At 41.4% G+C, this 20,828-nt stretch overlaps 1 protein-coding gene across 3 annotated transcripts in view; it reads left to right on the top strand.

The window, feature by feature from the left end:
* mRpL4 (mitochondrial ribosomal protein L4) overlaps positions 1-20,828 on the top strand; it is a 261,863-nt gene that overhangs the window by 36,558 nt on the left and 204,477 nt on the right. For all 3 annotated transcript variants that reach the window (XM_067153850.2, XM_067153851.2, XM_067153852.2), the window contains exon 3: positions 9,144-9,367. In XM_067153850.2, coding sequence (XP_067009951.2) covers positions 9,144-9,367 — 224 coding nt within the window. The remainder of the gene's footprint in view (positions 1-9,143; positions 9,368-20,828) is intronic.

Raw genomic sequence — 20,828 nt, forward strand, 5'->3', positions numbered from 1 at the left:
TAAATTTGTTTTTTAGTGATTGAAAAATAAAATAAAAATAAAATAAGATTAAACATATCAGAAATCTGCTACTCCTTATACACTGACTGACAGAGCAAATGCAACACCAAGAAGGAGTGGTCAGAACTTTATGCCAATTGCAGGGTAGACTGACGTCACTGAGGTATGCTCATGATGTGAAATGCGCCGCTGTGCTGCGCACGTAGCGAACGATAAATGGGACACAGCGTTGGCGAATGGCCCACTTCGTACCGTGATTTCTCAGCCGACAGTCATTGTAGAACGTGTTGTCGTGTGCCACAGGACACGTGTATAGCTAAGAATGCCAGGCCGCCGTCAACGGAGGCATTTCCAGCAGACAGACGACTTTACGAGGGGTATGGTGATCTGGCTGAGAAGGGCAGGTTGGTCGCTTCGTCAAATCGCAGCCGATACCCATAGGGATGTGTCCACGGTGCAGCGCCTGTGGCGAAGATGGTTGGCGCAGGGACATGTGGCACGTGCGAGGGGTCCAGGCGCAGCCTGAGTGACGTCAGCACGCGAGGATCGGCGCATCCGCCGCCAAGCGGTGGCAGCCCCGCACACCACGTCAACCGCCATTCTTCAGCATGTGCAAGACACCCTGGCTGTTCCAATATCGACCAGAACAATTTCCCGTCGATTGGTTGAAGGAGGCCTGCACTCCCGGCGTCCGCTCAGAAGACTACCATTGACTCCACAGCATAGACGTGCACGCCTGGCATGGTGCCGGGCTAGAGCGACTTGGATGAGGGAATGGCGGAACGTCGTGTTCTCCGATGAGTCACGCTTCTGTTCTGTCAGTGATAGTCACCGCAGACGAGTGTGGCGTCGGCGTGGAGAAAGGTCAAATCCGGCAGTAACTGTGGAGCGCCCTACCGCTAGACAACGCGGCATCATGGTTTGGGGCGCTATTGCGTATGATTCCACGTCACCTCTAGTGCGTATTCAAGGCACGTTAAATGCCCACTGCTACGTGCAGCATGTGCTGCGGCCGGTGGCACTCCCGTACCTTCAGGGGCTGCCCAATGCTCTGTTTCAGCAGGATAATGCCCGCCCACACACTGCTTGCATCTCCCAATAGGCTCTACGAGGTGTACAGATGCTTTCGTGGCCAGCGTACTCTCCGGATCTCTCACCAATCGAACACGTGTGGGATCTCATTGGACGCCGTTTGCAAACTCTGCCCCAGCCTCGTACGGACGACCAACTGTGGCAAATGGTTGACAGAGAATGGAGAACCATCCCTCAGGACACCATCCGCACTCTTATTGACTCTGTACCTCGACGTGTTTCTGCGTGCATCGCCGCTCGCGGTGGTCCTACATCCTACTGAGTCGATGCCGTGCGCATTGTGTAACCTGCATATCGGTTTGAAATAAACATCAATTATTCGTCCGTGCCGTCTCTGTTTTTTCCCCAACTTTCATCCCTTTCGAACCACTCCTTCTTGGTGTTGCATTTGCTCTGTCAGTCAGTGTATTAGTCAAACATAGACTGTCTTGTACCGAGCTCGATAGCTGCAGTCGCTTAAGTGCGGCCAGTATCTAGTATTCGGGAGATAGTAGGTTCGAATCCCACTGTCGGCAGCCCTGAAAATGGTTTTCCGTGGTTTCCCATTTTCACACCAGGCAAATGCTGGGGCTGTACCTTAATTAAGGCCACGGCCACTTCCTTCCCACTCCTAGCCCTTCCCTGTCCCATCGTCGCCATAAGACCTATCTGTGTCGGTGCGACGTAAAACAATGGGCAAAAAAAAAAAAGAAAAAAGGAAAAAAGACTGTCTTGTCAATCATTTTTAAGAAAGAAGAACATGTATATATTATCAAACAGTATAAGTCGCATATCATGAGGAACCAAAAAACTGTCCTTTAATAATGGCAGATGTTTTGTAGAATCATTTATCAATTTTATATGAATTTCCTGTACATCAACTACACCAAATTATAGACTTTTTCAATCACTAAAAAACAATTTTAGACGCACCAAATAATACTATATTTTTAAAAAGACATGTTATTTGTATAATACAATGGGTCAATGTTATCTGTTTTTCATGTAGAATAGGACTTGCTGTTAAATAACTGTGGTTTAAAAATGGCAAATGCTTTGTAGAATCACTTATCAATTTCACATGAATTTCTTGTACATAAGCTATACCAAATCATAGACTTTTTCAATCATATACAAAATAATTTTAGACGCACCAAATAATAATGTATTTTTCAAAAAAGACATGTTATTTGGATAGTACAATGGGTCAATGTTGTCTAGCTATTTTTAATGTTTTTCATGTAGAATAGGACTTGCTGTTAAAAGTAAGCCAAGCATACATTCTATACTGATTCTATAGCATATTTTTACTTTTTTGAATGTTCCTTGCTATAAAACTCTCAATGGCTGATGATGGCATAGTGGATTGCTGAAACTGGTCCCAAAGATGTATTTTGCAATAAGTTAAATAAATATGTGATCTTCTAAACAGACCATTATGATAATGTATTGAATAGGTGGAACCTTTAGCTTTACCAAGCATTGTAAAATTCCAATTCTGCCAGGCTTTGGCCTTGTCGCAGGTTTCATTCCACCACCTATGTTTGCGTTTCCTGGGTGGTGTGCCAACATTTCGAGAAGCCTTCAAAAGTATGTCTTTGAGTTCTAACCGGTTCGAAGGATTGTGAGTAGGAATACTTTCAATGAAAGTACTAGTGTTCTGTTTAAGAAATTCCGGATTGACACGCAGGTTTTTTGTTATTCTGGGTTTGGACCTGTTTGGTTGAAATTTGACCTTGATTAAGGATAGATGGTGGTCAGAGTCATTGTTCCCTTTTTTAAGTTTAACATTCAGAATTTCTTTTTGATTTTTCTTGGAAATAGCCACATGATCTAGTTGAAATTCTCCCAAGTGAAGATTTGGGGATCTCCAGGTTGTTTTCTTGTGTGGAAGCGCCCGGAAATGTGTTGACATTAATTTGAGATCAAAATTTTTGCAAAAATCAATAAATCTTTCTCCATTTTACTTAGTTCTATTGTGCGCTGGGTATAATCCTACATTGGTCTTGAATTTCTTTTCCCTACCAATTTGGGCATTGAAATCTCCCAATAGAATTTTTATGTGATGATTTGGAATTGTGGCTGTAGTTTCTTCTAGCAGTTTCCAGAAGTCTTCCACCATTTGTGGATCTTTTTGATTTTAGTTATTGGTGGGTGCATGCGCATTAATTAATGTATAAGCTTTGTTTCCTGATTTAATGGATGGTGTTGAAATTCTTTCAGAAAGTGAAGAAAAGTTAAGTACTGAGTTTACAATGTTTCTTCTTACAGCGAATCCTGTGCCAAATTGTAATGGTCTCTTATGAAGGGAGATTGCTGGCTTGCCTTTGTAAATTCTATAATTTCCTGAGTCAAAATGATTTTCATCCGTGTATCTGGTTTCCTGAAGTGCTAAAATTTGGATGTTTAAGTTATCTAACATGTCTGTTAATTGTTTTAACTTCCGAGTTTTCCGAAGTGTGTTGATGTTTAGACTACCAAAGAAAGTTTTGCATTTTGGGGAAAGAGATTTGGGAAGCTCCGATACATTCCCGCATGATGTTCTCGGTCCCCCAGAATCCGATGACTGAGAAAAACTAGTGTGTCTACTAGGGCCTGAGGTAGTTATATTGTAGGTTGATTCCATCATGCTATCAAGTTAAAAAGTATTGGGGACATCGATCTATGTCGGTGTCATGGTTACCACTGAAGTAGTGAGCTTCAGAGGTTGCTGAAAATGTTCGCAAGCTGTGCCTGTTTTTGGTCCGCGAGAGGTATTTTATTTCCCTCAAACCCTCCGGACAAGTCCGGCGAGCCTCCCAATCCGCCACTTGGGATGCGCCCGATAGGGGAACAGGCTGAAACCCCCACTAGACTTGAGAAACAAACAGACCATCTAATTGGTGAATACCAGGCAGGTTTCGAAAAGGAAGATCTTGTTCAGAACAAATCCTTAATCTCAAAACTATCCTCCAAATGCGCAAAACCAGACAAACAGTCATTACTTTTGTAGATTTCAGAAAAGCATATGACTGTATAGACCGTCAAACACTTTTCAATACTCTAGAAGAATTTCAAGTGGATAAAAAAACAAGAGAATTAATCAAACAAACATTAACTGGCACAACTTCGAAAGTTAAATTCCTAGGCGAAATATCTGAGCCTTTTCCTGCTAACACCGGGGTCCGTCAAGGGGATGGTTTATCGCCGTTACTGTTTAACTTGGTACTTGAGAAAGTAGTCAGGACCTGGGAAAAGGAAACTAAAGGAATAACTCTTGGAAGACTACGTAAAGACAGAATTCACGTGCAATGTCTGGCCTTTGCTGATGACATAGCAATCCTTTCCAATAATAGGCATGAAGCAATTCATTCCATTGAAAAACTGCATGAAATTGCCATCAAAACGGGACTTCAAATTTCATATGAGAAAACTCAGTACATGGAAGGAGCCTCACGATACTTAGATGGACAACCTATGATAACTAAATTTGGCAAAATTGTTCAAGTGAACCAGTTTAAATATTTGGGAGAAATTATTCTGCCCTCTGGTTTAAACCGTAAAGCAAATAAAGAATTTCCAAATTACAGAAAGCATACAGGATCACTTGGAACAGGTATAATAAAAAATCAATATCTCGGAATGCAAAACTTAGACACTATAATACAGTGATCAAACCTGAAGCGTTATATGCCTCAGAAACCTTAATCATTGGTGGTGGATCTTTAACCAAAGACATTGAGAAACAAGAAAGGAAAATTTTACGAAAAAGTTTTGGGCCAGTTTGTATAGATGGAATATGGAGAAAAAAAATCATCCCAGGAGATATATTGTCATTCTGAAAAAAATTCTCACACTTTTCGGAAAAGAGGATTGAAATTTTATGGACACATTATCAGAATGAACACTAACAGGCTAACTAATAGAATTTTCAACCTGGCCCTTTCGTCTAAAACCAAGAACAGCTGGCTTCGTGAAATTGAAACGGATCTCCAGGAAATCAACATCTCAGAAGATATTGTACAGGACAGATGTAAATTCAGAACCAAAATTGACAATCACCACTTTGAAGACAAACCCAACACCAGAGCTACTATAACTTGGACAGAAGAACGAAGGAAGAAGCTCAGCGAGAGGATGAAGAGATTTTGGGAGGAAAAGAAGGCCAACACATCAGCTAAGCAAGTTCAACCGTGCTCCTGAGTAGGGCATAACGATGTTAAAAAAACCAAAAAACTATCATTTCATTCAGCGTGAATAAAATTATTTATGGCCTAGATTATATCGGTTAATCCCGGACTTTGCATACCGATTTTCATTCAGATAGGACCATTAATAACATAAATATTTGAGAATTCCATTGTAGGCCTTCTCTTAAAGTATCATTTTTCTCAGCGTGATTACAATTATTTATGGCCTAGATTGTAGCGACTTATTCCCTGACTTCCTGTACCGAATTTCGTTAAGGTACGACCATTAATATTGAGAACCAAATTTTAGGCCTACCCCTGAACTACCATTTCACTCAGTATGAGTAGAATTATTTATGGCCTAGATTATAAGGACCTAATCCCCGACTTTGTATACCGATTTTCATTAAGATATGACCACTAATAACATACAGTAAATATTTGAGAATTACATTTTAGGCCTTCCCCTAAACTACCATTTCAGTCAGCGTGAATAAAATTATTTATGGCCTAGATTGTAGCGACTTATTCCCCGACTTTGCATACTGATTTTCATTAAATTCTCTTCAGCCGTTTTCTCGTGATGCGTGTACATACATACAGATAGACAGACAGAAATTACGGAAAAGTAAAAAGTGCATTTCCTTGTTACTGTGGGCACAAATTCTGAGCAATGTACACGAAAAACTCTTATTTTATATGTATAGATATTCCCACTATATAGTTTTCAAGAATTTTGTTTTAACTCCTTCAGCGGCGGCCAGATACAAAATAAAATATTAAGATTATTAGGAACTTACGGGATTGGACAGCACTAGATTAATAGACTGATGAGGTCAGTCGAACATCGTACAGACTTCGCTGTAATTGTGGCCAACCTTCAGTAATGGAAAAGGCACTAAAAGGCGAACCTAAGAAATTTGAATCAAAATTATTAATTCATACAAGAACTAGTTTAATTCAAGCCTATAGAAAGTAACAAATAAAAATTATAGTGGAAGAATTATACACAAATGTGCATTACATTTTGGAGTAATCCAACAAAGACATTGCTCTCTTAGAGCATTCACTAAAATGTATCATTCACACTGCTTATCACGTAACACACACATGCACTGCACAGCCAAGTTTGTGGTGGAAACGATGTATAGCCAAGCTGTTCAGAGCACTCCTCATTTCATTGATCAGTTCAGTCCAGCTTCGGTTAATCATCACATCTGTCCTACAGAATTCCAAGGCAATTTTGCTCGCTTCCTTTGTCTCATCTGAAGTATTTCCATTTCTTGTTGTGTGTTAGCAATCGCAGTCTGAATCTTATGTCTTCTGTAAGGGAGGTGTCTCTGGCTAGCTCATATGTTAGTCTTGAGGGTGTCATTTTGGAGATCCCCAAGTTTTTTTCAAGAATCGAACCTTGACATTCTCAGTAACTTTGAGGTCATGTTAGCTCTAAGCCACAAGTTATGACTGGGAGGACATCATGCCTGTACTTGGAGAGAGTTTAGCGAGTTCCTTGAGATTATATGTTTCTGATGGCTGCCAAGGACTTTTCTCTTACATAACTTCAAAAAGAAGTAGCAGAGGACTGAAGTGTGATCCCTAAATATTTGAATGAATTCACAATTTCTAAGACTGTTTCGACCGGACAAGTTGGCCGTGCGGTTAGGAGTGCGCAGCTGTGAGCTCGCATCCGGGAGATAGTGGTTTTGAATCCCACTGTCTACCGAGCTCGATAGCTGCAGTCGCTTAATTGCAGCCAGTATCCAGTATTCGGGAGATAGTGGGTTCGAGCCCCACTGTCGGCAGCCCTGAAGATGGTTTTCCATGGTTTCCCATTTTCACACCAGGCAAATGCTGGGGCTGTACCTAATTAAGGCCACGTCTGCTTCCTTCCCACTCCTAGCTCCTTCCTGTCCCATCGTCGCCATAAGACCTGTCTGTGTCTGTGTCGGTGCGACGTAAAGCAAAAAAAAAAAAAAAGAATCCCACTGTCGGCAGCCCTGAAGATGGGTTTCCGTGGTTTGCCATTTTCACACCAGGCAAATGCTGGGGCTGTACCTTAATTAAGGCCACGGCCGCTTCCTTCCCATTCCTAGGCCATTCCCGTCCCATCGTCGCCATAAGACCTATCTATGTCGGTGCGACGCAAATAAAAAAGACTGTTTCGCTGCTATGTATCCTATTGTTTGCAGCGACCATATGGACTGTTTCCTTTCTGTTGATTATGAGACTGTTGATGTTGGCACACTTGTCAAGTTTGTCCATTACCGCTTGCTATGCCATCTATATACTTGTACTACTTCTTCTTGCTTCCGAATTTGGCCAACTGTGGACCGCGTGAAACTTTATGCTTTCTGGCCAGCCTTCTTCTTTTCTTTTCCCAGAACTTCTTCATTCGTTCACTCCTTATTTTTCTTTGCTCCTCAAATATTACAAATTTGGGCCTGTTCTTCCGCCGCTCTTCATGGAATTTGTGGTCATCTACTCGAGTTCTGAACTTCTTTCTGTTGAGGATCGATTCTGGTGTTATTTTAATTTCTTCCCTACCAAGCTCGATAGCTGCAGTCACTTAAGTGCGGCCAGTGTCCAGTATTCGGGAGGTAGTAGGTTCGAACCCCACTGTCGGTAGTCCTGAAAATGGTTTTCCGTGGTTTCCCATTTTCACACCAGGCAAATGCTGGGGCTGTACCTTAATTAAGGCCACGGCTGCTTCCTTCCGATTCCTAGTCCTTCCCTGTCCCATCGTCGCCATAAGACCTATCTGTGTCGGTGCGACGTTAAGCAACTAGCAAAAAGAAAATTTCTTCCGAGTCCTTAACTTCCTCCACCCATTTCGTTGTCCTCCTCAATCCAATTATATATTTAAATATCCTTTTAGTCAGGCGGTTGTCCTTCATTCTGACGAGATGTCCGTAAAATTTCAGTCTTCGTTTTCGCATTTTATCCGTGATCTTTTCGGAATACTTGTAGAGATCCTCATTTCTCCTTTTCCTCCATGTACCATCCGTCGTTTTCTGAGGTCCAAGAATTTTTCTCAGAATTTTCCTTTCCTTCTTCTCGATTTCTTTCAGTTCCCCTTTTTTATTTAAAGTAAGGCATTCTGAACCATATATCCCCTCTGATTTTACAACAACATTGTATTTCACTACTGCATTGTGCACAAAAGGTTATGTGGATTGTCACATTTCTTGTCAAAGGGGTACTGTATTTCTTTGTAAACCTTAATTAAATGTACACTTGCTGTCTTGCCCTTATTAAGTTTATCGTCACTCATTTTATACATGTCTAGAAAACACTACACGAATAAGGAGCACATAACAATTGTGACCAAAATGGCTGTTTACTTTGTTTCGCACCTGGCTGAATTAGTGATGCCAATACCGCCTACCCACAATCAAAACGGTTATCCCATTCCAAGAAGCAGTTGTACACAACTCATAATGCTGCATTTAACTAGTGCTGCCATTGTGTGGATCTGTGAAACTACTTGTATAGTCTAGTGCGTTATTTAAAATAATTATATTTGTCGTTTTGAGTTATGCCTCTGTTTGACTCCATGCAACAAATAAGCCAGGATGAAATGTTGGTATTTTTAATTATTTTCTTTTCAGGATACTGAAACAGATGAAATGTTGGTATTTTTAATTATTTTCTTTTCAGGATACTGAAACAGACCTAAAATGTGGGACGTATAGTCACTGTAAGGGTAGAGTCGACCACAAACCATGAGAATAATGACCTTGTAACACAAACACTCTAGCGGGCTATGTGGTTAGACAGCAAAAATCTTGGCATGTTAAAGGGCCAAGTAGAACATGAGAGTGTGTGTGTCCCTGGATTCAATTGTGTTCATAATAACTTGTTTTGAGAACTATGTCATGTGTAGTCTGCTTTGCCATGTTATAGGAGCTGAAGAAGGTCGTATGAGAACTGTTCCAATTGTGACTTCAAGAAGTCTGCAATTCTTGTCTAAAGCCAAAGCTCCTGCACAAGCATGGGTTGAGAACCTGGATACAATAACGGAACAGAAACTTGGCTTGGTGGATCTGCACCCAGATGTGTTTGCAGCAGTGCCGAGAATCGACATTGTCCATCAAAACTGGCATTGGCAGAGAATGTATAAGTTTGTGGTAAGTTTTGTCATCGTAATGGCGAGAACTTATATTCACTAATTTACACAACTAACTGTATCCTTTAACTTCAGGCACCATCACATTGGAAATATGTTCATTAAAAACATTCTGTGTCATTAGCACCTGTTGTATCTGTATCAAACATTAACCGACTTTATGAATGGTAAAGTAAGCAGATTGTAGTCCCAAGGATCTGCACTTGACCCCATTTTAATTAACGTGCATGTGGTACCGCGTTTGTTGACATTTGAACGTGAAAAAGCATAGGTAAACAATGTGAAACAATACCTGAGGTAGCATAGAGGAGAAATCCTTCCTTCATGCTTGCCAGTGAACCACCAACCTGCCCCTGGAACTATTCTTACTTATGTAAAAGAATTAAAATGAAGACTATGTAAATCTGAGGAATGTGACTGTTTCCTGTGTTGCTATTGGCTGGCTGCGATGAAGACAATTTTCCTATTCTCTCTGATGGAGCTCGCATCATGTGTGCACACAGGGCTGTCGCATTCAGTGAAAATCAGAAAATCACGCTGTTTGAAGTTGACATGGTGTGTGCCTGATATGACTGTTCCATCCTAGAAGTGTTTGAAGTAAGTAGGCCTAGTGATGAAGTGAAATTTACCAAGCTTTTAACACAACTGAAAGGAAGTGGCACAACATTCAGTAATCTACCGGTATGAGGTTAGAAGAAGAAGCATTCCTTCGGGTGCTTGGCAGGAATTTATTTAAATACTCTCACTCCCACAGAGAAAGGATCCACTCTATCCCTCGGTGGAGGAAATGTCACGTGAATCCATAAAGTAGCATCTGTTAGGGGGTGGACAACGTCTGAGGTTGGTGACTGTTGTTTTCTCTACATTCCCAACAGTTTTGAATACATTGCAGTATTCTTTGCCAAGGCGTCCGAAATCTACTCGATCCGAGGTAATCAGTCTCCCAGGCAGCAATCACACTACAAGAGTGGCTCCTGACCTTGGTCTTATATATCCTACCCCGTCTGGCTGACGTAAGTTTTTTCCTTTTTTTTCTTGGGGGGGGGGGGGACGAAACCCGCTCCCCCCGCGTGACCATCGACTCAATCTACATGGCCTCCGACATGCTATTAGTTTCTAAGAAGAAAGAGATAGCAGGAAAGAGTGGGAAATAATACAAGGAGTATCTGCCTGTTTCCATGTCAGACACACTACCAGGCGAGGTTGTATTGGTTGGAGAGTGTTAAGGTGTGGTATTGAAGGGTCAGGGAAAAACTACATAGGCAGAAAAGAGAAATAACCTACATGTAAAACCTGACATCTTGTGATAGCACATGCAAGGATGTGTGCTGGAAAAAGGTCCAGTGGTAGTGTTCGTTGAGAAGAATATCATGCACCAGCTAGCCATGAACCATAGTCTCGCCGTTCCATCTGCCAGGGGATCAGTCCGTCTGGGCATTGCCATGACAAGCGCGGGCCTTGCCGGTTGTGGAGCCATGCGTCAAGTACCACTAGGGCCCGCTGCACAGCACCACCTCCTTGGGGTCCCTTGTACCCAGTCTCCAATCCTGGAGAATGAGGCCAAGCCCGCCGAGGCGGGGGCCTCCTGGAAGGGGGTGGGTCATGACGCCGGGCCTCCTTCCTCTCTGCCCGCGCCATGGCCCGGTAGACTGGGCAACTGCGATGGGAGGCCGGGTGGCCCCCCATGCAGTTGGCGCGCACTGGCGCCTCCTTAAGTGTTGCGCAGGCCGTGTAATGGTGATCACCCCCACAACGGTTGCACTTCACTTGGAGCCCACATCTCTCCTGCCAGTGGTCCCACCTCAGACAGCGGAAACACTGCAAGAGCTGTTGAGGGGGATGTTTCAATCTCACCTGATTGCCGCTACCCGCTGAGGTCCTCTCCTGGTTGGCTCTGCTGCTGTCCTGGGAGCAGTCCTGGCTTGAGGCTGGGCGGCCCTTTCCTGGTGGGCCAGCGTCTTCTTCCTCCTGGTCCTGGGGCGGCGTCTTCTTCCTGGGGGTCTCTTCTCGGCAGGGGAAGAGGCCTCTTCCTGGTGGCCCTCCTCCCGGCCTGGTGATCCCCGGGTTAGCGGGTGGTTCTGCTGCGTCGCCATCTTCTTCCATCTCCTGGCTGGCAGCGGTGGTGTCAGTCGGTGCTAACACTCGACTGCGTTCCCTGTCCTGTGGGGCACATGTCGATGTCTGCAGCTCGACAGCCACACTGGCGGGCTGGGCCTGGACTGCAGCCTCTGAACGCCAGGGGGCGTCCTCCTCCACTGCTGTGCAGCCGTCCCGGCCGCTTTCCTGGATTGTGCCCGGGTAACAGGCTCTTCCTGTAGGCCTGCATCTGCGTGCACTTCGCCCTGGCAGCCGGTCGACGATCCTGGCTGGCGTAAATTCTTAATGGCTGACAACCAGGTATTACTTAATTGATAGCCAGTGTCCCTGTTGAAATTGTTAGGATTTTCTACGTATTTCCACAGCTTTATTTACGTAGGTAGTTCCCTTCCCTGCCTCTTCATTATTGTTATTTTGTCTCAGTGTTTTCTCCAAATTCGTACGTTCCTCGTCACCAGATGTTTCATTCCAAGCTTATGTCTTTGTCTTACACCTGTCATATGTTATGCAAACACGTTATGTGAACCGCTTAGTCAGATTGTGATAGTTCGGTCAGCTTCCGCTTCGAACACTAGCAATGTGCCACGTCCTGGGGGCCATCTGGTGGTGAATGAACGTACCATTTCCACTTCTACTTCTATTATAACGTTCCAAATTCAAAAGTGTCATTGTTTAAGAAGCCTTTCTCGTGGACAGTCGAGAATTCTTCTGAGGGTGCAGAGCACAGTTTTCTGCGAAACGTTAAGAATTTCACCTTATTTTCTTGACATGGCACAAGCCCAAAAGCCTATACAAGATCATGTCTATAAGTATGGGCCGTGAAAGCATTAATGGCAGCTTTAAGGAGATCGATTATGTAAATCTTCTCCTCGTAGGTGTGCTTCCCCCACCGGTTGTACACCAACAGCGCCGGGCGTCGAAGATCGGGGGGCTTCCGCAGCTATGAGCGCCGCTTGTAGTTTTGCTACGGCTCTCCTGCAGTCGTAGTCGACCGGTCTCGCTGGAACAGTTAGTTTCTCTATCCTGGTCCTCCTGAAAGAGTAATAGTGGGCACTGAGAAGTGCTCAGCTCCAACAAATGCTCTTTCGAAAATGTACTAATAAGTACAACTGCCTGGCCTAATACTTAAAAAGTACAGAGTGCCTGGCGAGGAGAGGGACAGCAGAGTGAGTGACACGCACGTGTTCTTGCTAGCACAGTCAAGCTCGTCCTCGGTCAAATACCCCTACTCGATCCGAGGTAATCAGTCTCCCATGCAGCAATCACACTACAAGAATGGCTCCTGACCTTGGCCTTATATATCCTACCCTTTCTGGCTAACGTAAGGCCCCTGGTTGTCTTGTCAGAATTTTGGAAAGTATTTGTCATAGCCAGGTAGTGGGACTTGCTATGATCACAAAAAAAAAAAAAAAAAAAAACCTGACCTATTGAAGGTATTCCACATTGATTTATGTTGCGCTCAACATAATCAGTTAATTTTATTTTCTTATATGTATTCATTCAAAGGAAAGTGACACATTATGATTATTTTGTTACAGTCTACAAAGGTGGAGTGGATGTGCGGTTTGGGTCATGTAGGATATAGTGGAACCCCCTCTGTTGGCAGCCATGAAGATGGTTTTCCATGGTTTCCCCATTGCTCACATCAGGCAAATTCTGGGGCTGTTCCTTAATTATGAGGCCATGGTTGCTTCCTTCCCACTTCTAGTTTTTTCCTATCCCATCGTCACTATAAGATCTATCTGTGTCGGTGCAACATAAAGGTGATTATATATTGGTATTATGAATTTACTCATTCAGGACAAATATTTCAGGTTCCTTTTGGGAATCAGTATCTATATCAGTAGAGGAGATTGTAAAAAAAAAAAAAAAAAAAAATGATGATGAATACTTAGGCATTATGTAAATATTGGGCTACACTCATCATTCGAATCACGTCTCACTTTTACAGGAGTGGTAGAACACTTTCGGTAGATAGTTGCGAACCAGTTTGTATAGGTTTTCATAATCTTCATCCCCTGTGAGTGGGGCGGTAGAATAACACCCACGCTATCCCTTGCCTGTCGTAAGTGGTGATTAAAAGGGGGTCCCAGGGTATCTTAACTTGGAAGCCCAAATTAGCGACTACATAGCCCTTGACCGAGTCCTGGCTTTCTTTTTCTGTCACTTAGCCTACTTGTGCCAGGCTCCTTACTTTAATTTAAACGACCTCCCTTGCGTAGTTAACTCAAAAACGTAAACACCAATAATATCATTATACCTCTGCTGCTTCCTTATAACTTGGGTGGATTAGGAACATGTTGAATGTTTCTCTCCATCTACACTCAAGAGAGTACATAATGGAACCCATGTATGATTCTTCAGGAATTGAACCTTGAACAAGACAAAATTATAAGTGGATTACCATTTATCACGCTTGTAAATTTTTACCGTATCCACTGAGCTCACCGTTGCTTATCACTGGAAAGCGAAACATTCTAATCCTGCCAGTTGACTTATTCTGATAATTTGGTGTAGCAAAAATGCAAATACATTTCACATGATCACATCAGACTCTTCCACATCATAACGATGCTTAAGATTCAATATTTTCCGTCACCGCAAAGGATTGTAATAGCGTGACCAGATCTTCCTATACTGATCTTGGCTGCAATGGCTATTAATTATGAAGAGCAGGGTATTCAAAGGGTCACCTTGAAGGACACCATTTGTTTGATCTATCATCTCTGTTCTTGAGAGTCTGTCGTCTATTTCTATTTGATTTTTGGATAAGATGCTTTGTATGAGTCTGGTTTCTCAATTTCTTATTGTGATTTTTTCTGTTCTTCTTATTATCAATTGCCTATTTAGAAGGTCAAACGCCTTGGTGTAATTTATAAAGATGACATACAGTTTTCCTCTTAGGTGTTCAAGCTGTTTTGATGTCATCTTGTATGAATTTCACTGCCCGATTCGTAGATTTCCCTTTTACGAAGCTGAACTGTTGTTCCGGTATAGTGTGTTCTGTCATAAGTCTTAAGCAGGGCTATTCGCCTGTAGGAGTTCGGGTCCCTTGTGTCTCCTTTAAGTGTTGCTACTCTCCATTTGTTTGGAATGTTGCCTTACCTCAGGCTCTGTCCAGGCGCTGTTTCCTCGAAAACAATACCGACTGGACCGCAAAATGGCTGTATGACCGCTCCTTTTGGCCAGAAGGTTGGGTCCTCCACGATCTTGTAGTGTTTAAACTCTATTCCGATTCTGTGTGATTTTTTTCTTCCCATGACGATTAACTCTTCCACTTCTATATCACTTGATTTAGCTTAAACTCAGCCAACTCCAAATTTTGAGCTACTATCAAAACAGCTATATCATCAGCATAGCCCACTAGCATCGTGTCTTCCGGCATCTCTAACCTCAACAATCCATCATACACAATGTTCCACAGATTTGGGCCAAGGATGGATCCTCTGCCCATCTTCTGTGTGATATACTAGAGTATGATCTTTCAAGTAATTTCTCATTATGTGCATGAGGTACTCTGTTAGTTTGAAAGTTTTTTGAGCGCTTCCAACATGTCATTCCACCTTATCGAGTTGAAAACATTCTTGATATCCAGAATCACAAGAAGTGTCGCATTTCGAGGATGATGATTACCCATTCGTGCACTTTCTGCTGTATTCAACACATCCCACACACATCCACAAAGTTCTTGCCCTTTGCATCTAAACGATCCCTTGGTTTTAAAAGGGTCCGTTTATCTTGGTTTTTCCCACTATCAGTGACCTCCATTCTGCCAGAATCCATCCCATCTATTACAGACTAAATATATTTATCCTCCATTTACCTCTTCTTGTTTTTATTGTAGGCGACCTTTACCCATTTCTCCTTATTTTTCTTCTCCCCGTGTGTCACTAATGGTGGCGAAGGCCATTCATTCATCTCTACGGTTGTTTGTTCCTGTTTTAGACTTTCCCTGGCTCTCTTTTAGGATGTCCTGCATGCCGCTCCAGCATCGAGTGCTTCCTCCAATTTTTGTAAGCCATTCTGAATTTTCATCTTATGATTCTTAATAGCCAGAATGCTTTTCGCCAATGATAATAATAATAATAATAATAATAATAATAATAATAATAATGTTCACCTTGAGCGTTGTTATAGAAATTAGAAAGATGTTTATTAAGACTTTTGTCTGGAGCGTGGCATTGTATGGAAATGAAACATGGATGATAACTAGCTCAGAAAGAAAGAGAATAGAAGCTTATGAAATGTGGTGTTACAGAAGAATGCTGAAGGTGAGATGGGTAGATCGAATCACGAATGAAGAGATACTGAATTGAATTGGTGAGAGGAGATTGGTTTGGCTAAATTTGACAATAAGAAGTGAGAGAATGATAGGACACAGCTTAAGACACGCAGGTCTTGTACAATTGGTTTTTGAGGGAAGTATAGGTGGTAAGAACAGTAGGGGTAGACCAAGGTACGAATATGAAACAAGCAGATTAGAGCAGATGTAGGATGCAGTAGTTATGTAGAAATGAAAAGGTTAGCACAGGATAGGGTGCCATGTAGAGCTGCATAAAACCAGTCTATGGACTGATGACTCAAACAACAAGACAATAATGTTCTGTCCCATATAAAAAGTCTTTAAACAATATTGTTGTCCTTTTCTATAAAACACACAATAATTAAAATACCATATGAATTATAAAAACAGTGCACATGCTTTTTATCATTTTTTGTTTTGAAAATCTACATATGTAAAAGGGGCTGGCAATATGTGCGCTGATTTTTTTTTATGAAGTTGGTAGCTTAACACATGTCTTCCTTAAAATAATCTTCCAAAGTTTAAGGATCAACGAAGTAGCGCTGCTTTTGTGGTATTTGTTTGCTGTACGGAAGAGTGACCTTCTTAAGGTTATCTCTGAAGAAAAAACTTGGACCTGTTTTGTCATTGCAGAATGAAATATGAGGTGCTTAGTCTTATTAAAGTCTGAAAGAAGAAAAAACTAAATGAAGAGAATGTAAGGCCTGACTCACCCCTTACTTCCTCTCTTGCAGGTGGCTATTGTTGCTTGTCTTGTGTTTTATCTGTGTATTACAGTGTGTGGACGAGAATGAACAGGGCAGTGGAGGATGACGCAAGTGTGATATTACTTGAAAACAGTATTCTTTAACCCGTGGGTAAATAATACAAGTATCGAGCTAGAATTATTATTATTATTATTACTGTGAGGTATGGCTATGAAGTGTTTACATACACTTATTAGTATCAGTATCATTATTATTCATGTTAGCATTGTTTGTGAGGTTATCATGTGCTGTATATATATATTTATACGAGTTTAATTAATGTGAGAACCTGTAATTAATATTATGTAATTTACTAGCTGTTGTACCCGTGCTTCACTACGGAATTCTACATTGTATACAGAACTGTAGGTTAGGTAGTGTGCACGTTGTGAGTTAGGTTGTATTAAATTGGGTACCTCGTAACGTTACACTAGAGACGTGACAGGTAAGTAACCAAACATCTTTTCTCATATGAAGACTGAGTTAGGGAATTTTCACTGTAATGGACCCGCTTGCATAGACTACCATCAGTCACAATCAGGTTGGAGAGTTTTCATTATAATGGTAGACACTCACTCTCCACCTGCCTTTTTACAGCCTCAGAAAGACTGTCTTAGTGGTTTTCCCAACTGAAATGAACATAGGTCATTACAATGACATCAGTAGGAATGGTGCGAGTAAAAGCTATGATTTCACGTGAAATACTCGATCAGATGAAACACCACACATTTTCTCACTTTTAACCCATTGCCTTGCAATGACGGAAATTTCCGTCATTGTCCGCGGATTGCCATAAATGCAATGACGGAAATTTCCGTCCACCCTCTTTATTGCTTTGTTGAGGTTTCCAAGGATACACATCGATATTTCTTTGCAATCCCAACATGTCTACGAGATGTTGGTAATCGTATTTCAGCTACCTTTGCCCTTCAGCTAAGTATTTCGCTGCCAAAGAGTCTAAATACGATTGAGTAAATTGCCGCGTAAAGCTTTAGTGAAGGTAAAGTCAGCGTCATGGCCAAGTCGGATGAAGCTCGAATATTACGTTTTTTTGGAGGAAAGCGATGTCATTGACGGTTTTTCCGATGAAAGTGATACTGAATTACCTTCAAGTGACGTTAGCAGTAGTAATTCCGAAGAATCAGATGACATTATTGAAGAAAATGAAGGCGAGAACGCAGGTGGGCGTGTGCACAACCTAGAAAACTGAACGTGTACACAAACAGACAATGTACCGAATAATATGTGGTGTAATCTTCTTGCTACCACAGAGTTCAGTTCTCTAAGCCCCATAGTTTTTCTTCTGCTGAAAGAAGGTATTGATCTGGTTTGTCAGTCTTGTATTCATTCTTCTTCTTCTTCTTCTTCTTCTTCTTATTATTATTTCCTTATGCCCAACTAATGAGCGCAATTAAACTTATTTAGCTGATGTCGTTGACTTTTCCTTCTCCCAAAATCTCTTCATCTTTTCACTGTGGCTTTTCTTGCGAGGTCTGCTATGACTGCAGAGGAAAAAAATCCCAAGGGAAAGAACAGGGATGAATCCCGCTATGAATGTGATAAGTGTAAGGTGGCACTGCATGTATATGAGTGTTTTAAGATCTACCACACTGTGTTGAACTATTGTTACAATGTGGACTGTGTTTCAGTGTGTTAACTTGCTGTAGCAAAAGTGATGTCTTTTAGGTCAGATTAAATTGCAATCAATGTATATTTATTTTCAACAAAAATTGCAGTTCAGTGGGTTAACGAACAGCAATACACTACCGATCTAACAGTCCAAAGTTCCAGAGCTGGAATGACCAAGCTGCAGACAGCCGTGATTAGTGAACACTCTTCATCTTTTTTTTCGGCGGGTAGAGGGTCGAATAGTGGAGACTCCCAGGGCAAAAACTATGCCCTTTTATGTTTCCTAGGAGTATCTGATGTCGGAAAATATCACTTCACTACACTGGCGGCAGAAAAACCTCTCCGACTTGGAGGCAAATTTTTCCTCCAAGCCAGAGGAGAAACCCCCTCTTCACTGATAATTTGGAATACGATGAATGTAGAATTTAATGAAAGTGAAAAGGAAGAAGCTTCTCTTAAGAAACGGCTCTTTCCAGGGTTGAATTTTGCGTTATTCAGTGAATTGTGGTGCTTTAATTTTGAATAGGCCTGAATTGTTATTCTAGACCAGGCCATACAGCTGCTGCTGCTGCTGCTGCTACTGCTACTACTACTACTACTACTACTACTACTACTACTACTACTACTACTACTACTACTACTACTACTGTCAGCCTCTGCCTTAATTATGCACATTGCTCATTCAAAACAGCGCGTCAGAGGAGGGATCGAATAACTGGAATACTGTGAAGAACCAGTGTGTTATGTACCAGCTGTATCAGAAAATGTAGGTATGAACCAGAGGAACGGCATGCTAAAGAAGAAAGTTTTCTAACTTCCCGGCTATTTCCCGCCAATATTCAGTCAGGCTGTTACACTCGGTACGCAGCAGTAATCCCATCTATCAGAGTTGAGAGGCAGCATAAGAGACAAAGAACATCACAACAAACAATGGTCAATGTAATGTTATTGTTGTTCAATGTTATGCGCTTTCGATATTGTAGGCCTTCAGATTTAGTTTTCTTCCCACTCTGAAATACCACTCTTATCATAGTTCGTACGGTAAAACTGAATAAAACATAATTATCGGAAATTGTATTCTCTAACTTTTGTTATGTAGTACTTTTCGATAGGACCAAAAACATACGTATTTAAAAACTAAAATTTTAGGCGCCTTCCCCTAAACTACAATTCCATTCAGGGTGAATAAAGTTGTTTATAGCTTAGACTGTAGTTTCTTATTCCCCGACCCTATATACCGATTTTTTAAAAATTCTGTTAGCCCATTTTCTCATGGCTCGGCGTCGATATGGACTTAGCAACAACAATACGAATTCATGAATATCTGTCTTATCATATCTGGTACAGTAAAAATGTTTAAGACATAAATGGTCAGAAATTTAATTCTATATAACTTTGGTTATTTGGTATTTATCGATACGGCCACTAATAACATAAATATTTAAAATTGAATTTTAGGCCTTCCCTTAAACTACCATTTCTATCAGTGTGAATAAAATTATTTATTGCTTAGATTGTAGCGACTTATTTCCCGACTTTGCATAAATTCTCTTTAGCCGTTTTCTAGTGATGCATGTACATACATATAGACAGACAGACAGACAGAAATTACGGAAAAGTAAAAAGTACATTTCCTTGTTACTACGGACATGACCGATACAGAAATACCATTCTTTTCAAATTCTGAGCAATGTACAGACAAAACTCTTAATTTTATATATATAGGTTATTCCCTGTATATATGGTGAGTAATCCACTACAGTATTGTGCAACACATTGTAATATCCAGAATAACACCAGGTAAGACAAGAACTATGGAGAACTTTCCTTCCAATTGTAACTATGTATTAAGCAGTCTAGAATTTACTATAAGATATGCTGTGACCTATCCTTCTAGAAGCTTGGCCAGGTGACATATATAAGGAAGTGGTCTTGATGGTAGACTGGAGGTATTGTTTAGTTGGAATTGTTTTCATGAGCACTGTTTCAAGGTTGCAATCTCCATGTGTTTTGTGATAGGCAGTTGTTAAAGATGGTGGTTTGTTGATGTGTGAGGTTAGTTTGTGACAGCAGTTGATTAGGTTATATGTGATTAATGTGTAAATAATTAATTGTTAATAAAAATCAGTGTACACAAGTTGACAGCGTTTTGTGTGTGTCTCTGTGGCTACATCAAGGAAAGGAGGGGAAACTGCAGCAGTTGGGTAGGGATACCTGTTAGTGCTCAGTACGACCAAAATCATGAAATTCTTATACTGTTTAGTCAAGCAGGTAGTAACCTTACTAAACTCTTCCCAGCCCAAAGTTTGTAACATTGTAGAATTGATGCTATTACATATAAAATGTTACTTACCAAAAGCCTTTGGGTGGAAGTCACAATTTTAAACAATAAAGAAAATAAAACCAGACCCAGAGAAAATATAGAACCATGCTTATTAATGGACTCGAGATAACTGTCTCAAAAATGTCCCTTCCCTTCCACAGAAGATAAGATGCGGTGATGAATTCCCCACAAGGCGAATCCAAATGAATGAGGAGGAAGGTATAGGGGAGGACAGCTTTGCCAGTTGGATATAACGAATTCTGCCATGCATAGTATAACAGGCCCGGAGGAAATCTCCATGCATGACTAAATTAGGATAAATGTGTAAATAGTACAGTTGTTTGGGGGGGAAAACATAACTCGG

The sequence above is a fragment of the Anabrus simplex genome, chromosome 9 (genome assembly GCF_040414725.1).
Source record: "Anabrus simplex isolate iqAnaSimp1 chromosome 9, ASM4041472v1, whole genome shotgun sequence".
Taxonomy (NCBI): Eukaryota; Metazoa; Arthropoda; class Insecta; order Orthoptera; family Tettigoniidae; genus Anabrus; species Anabrus simplex.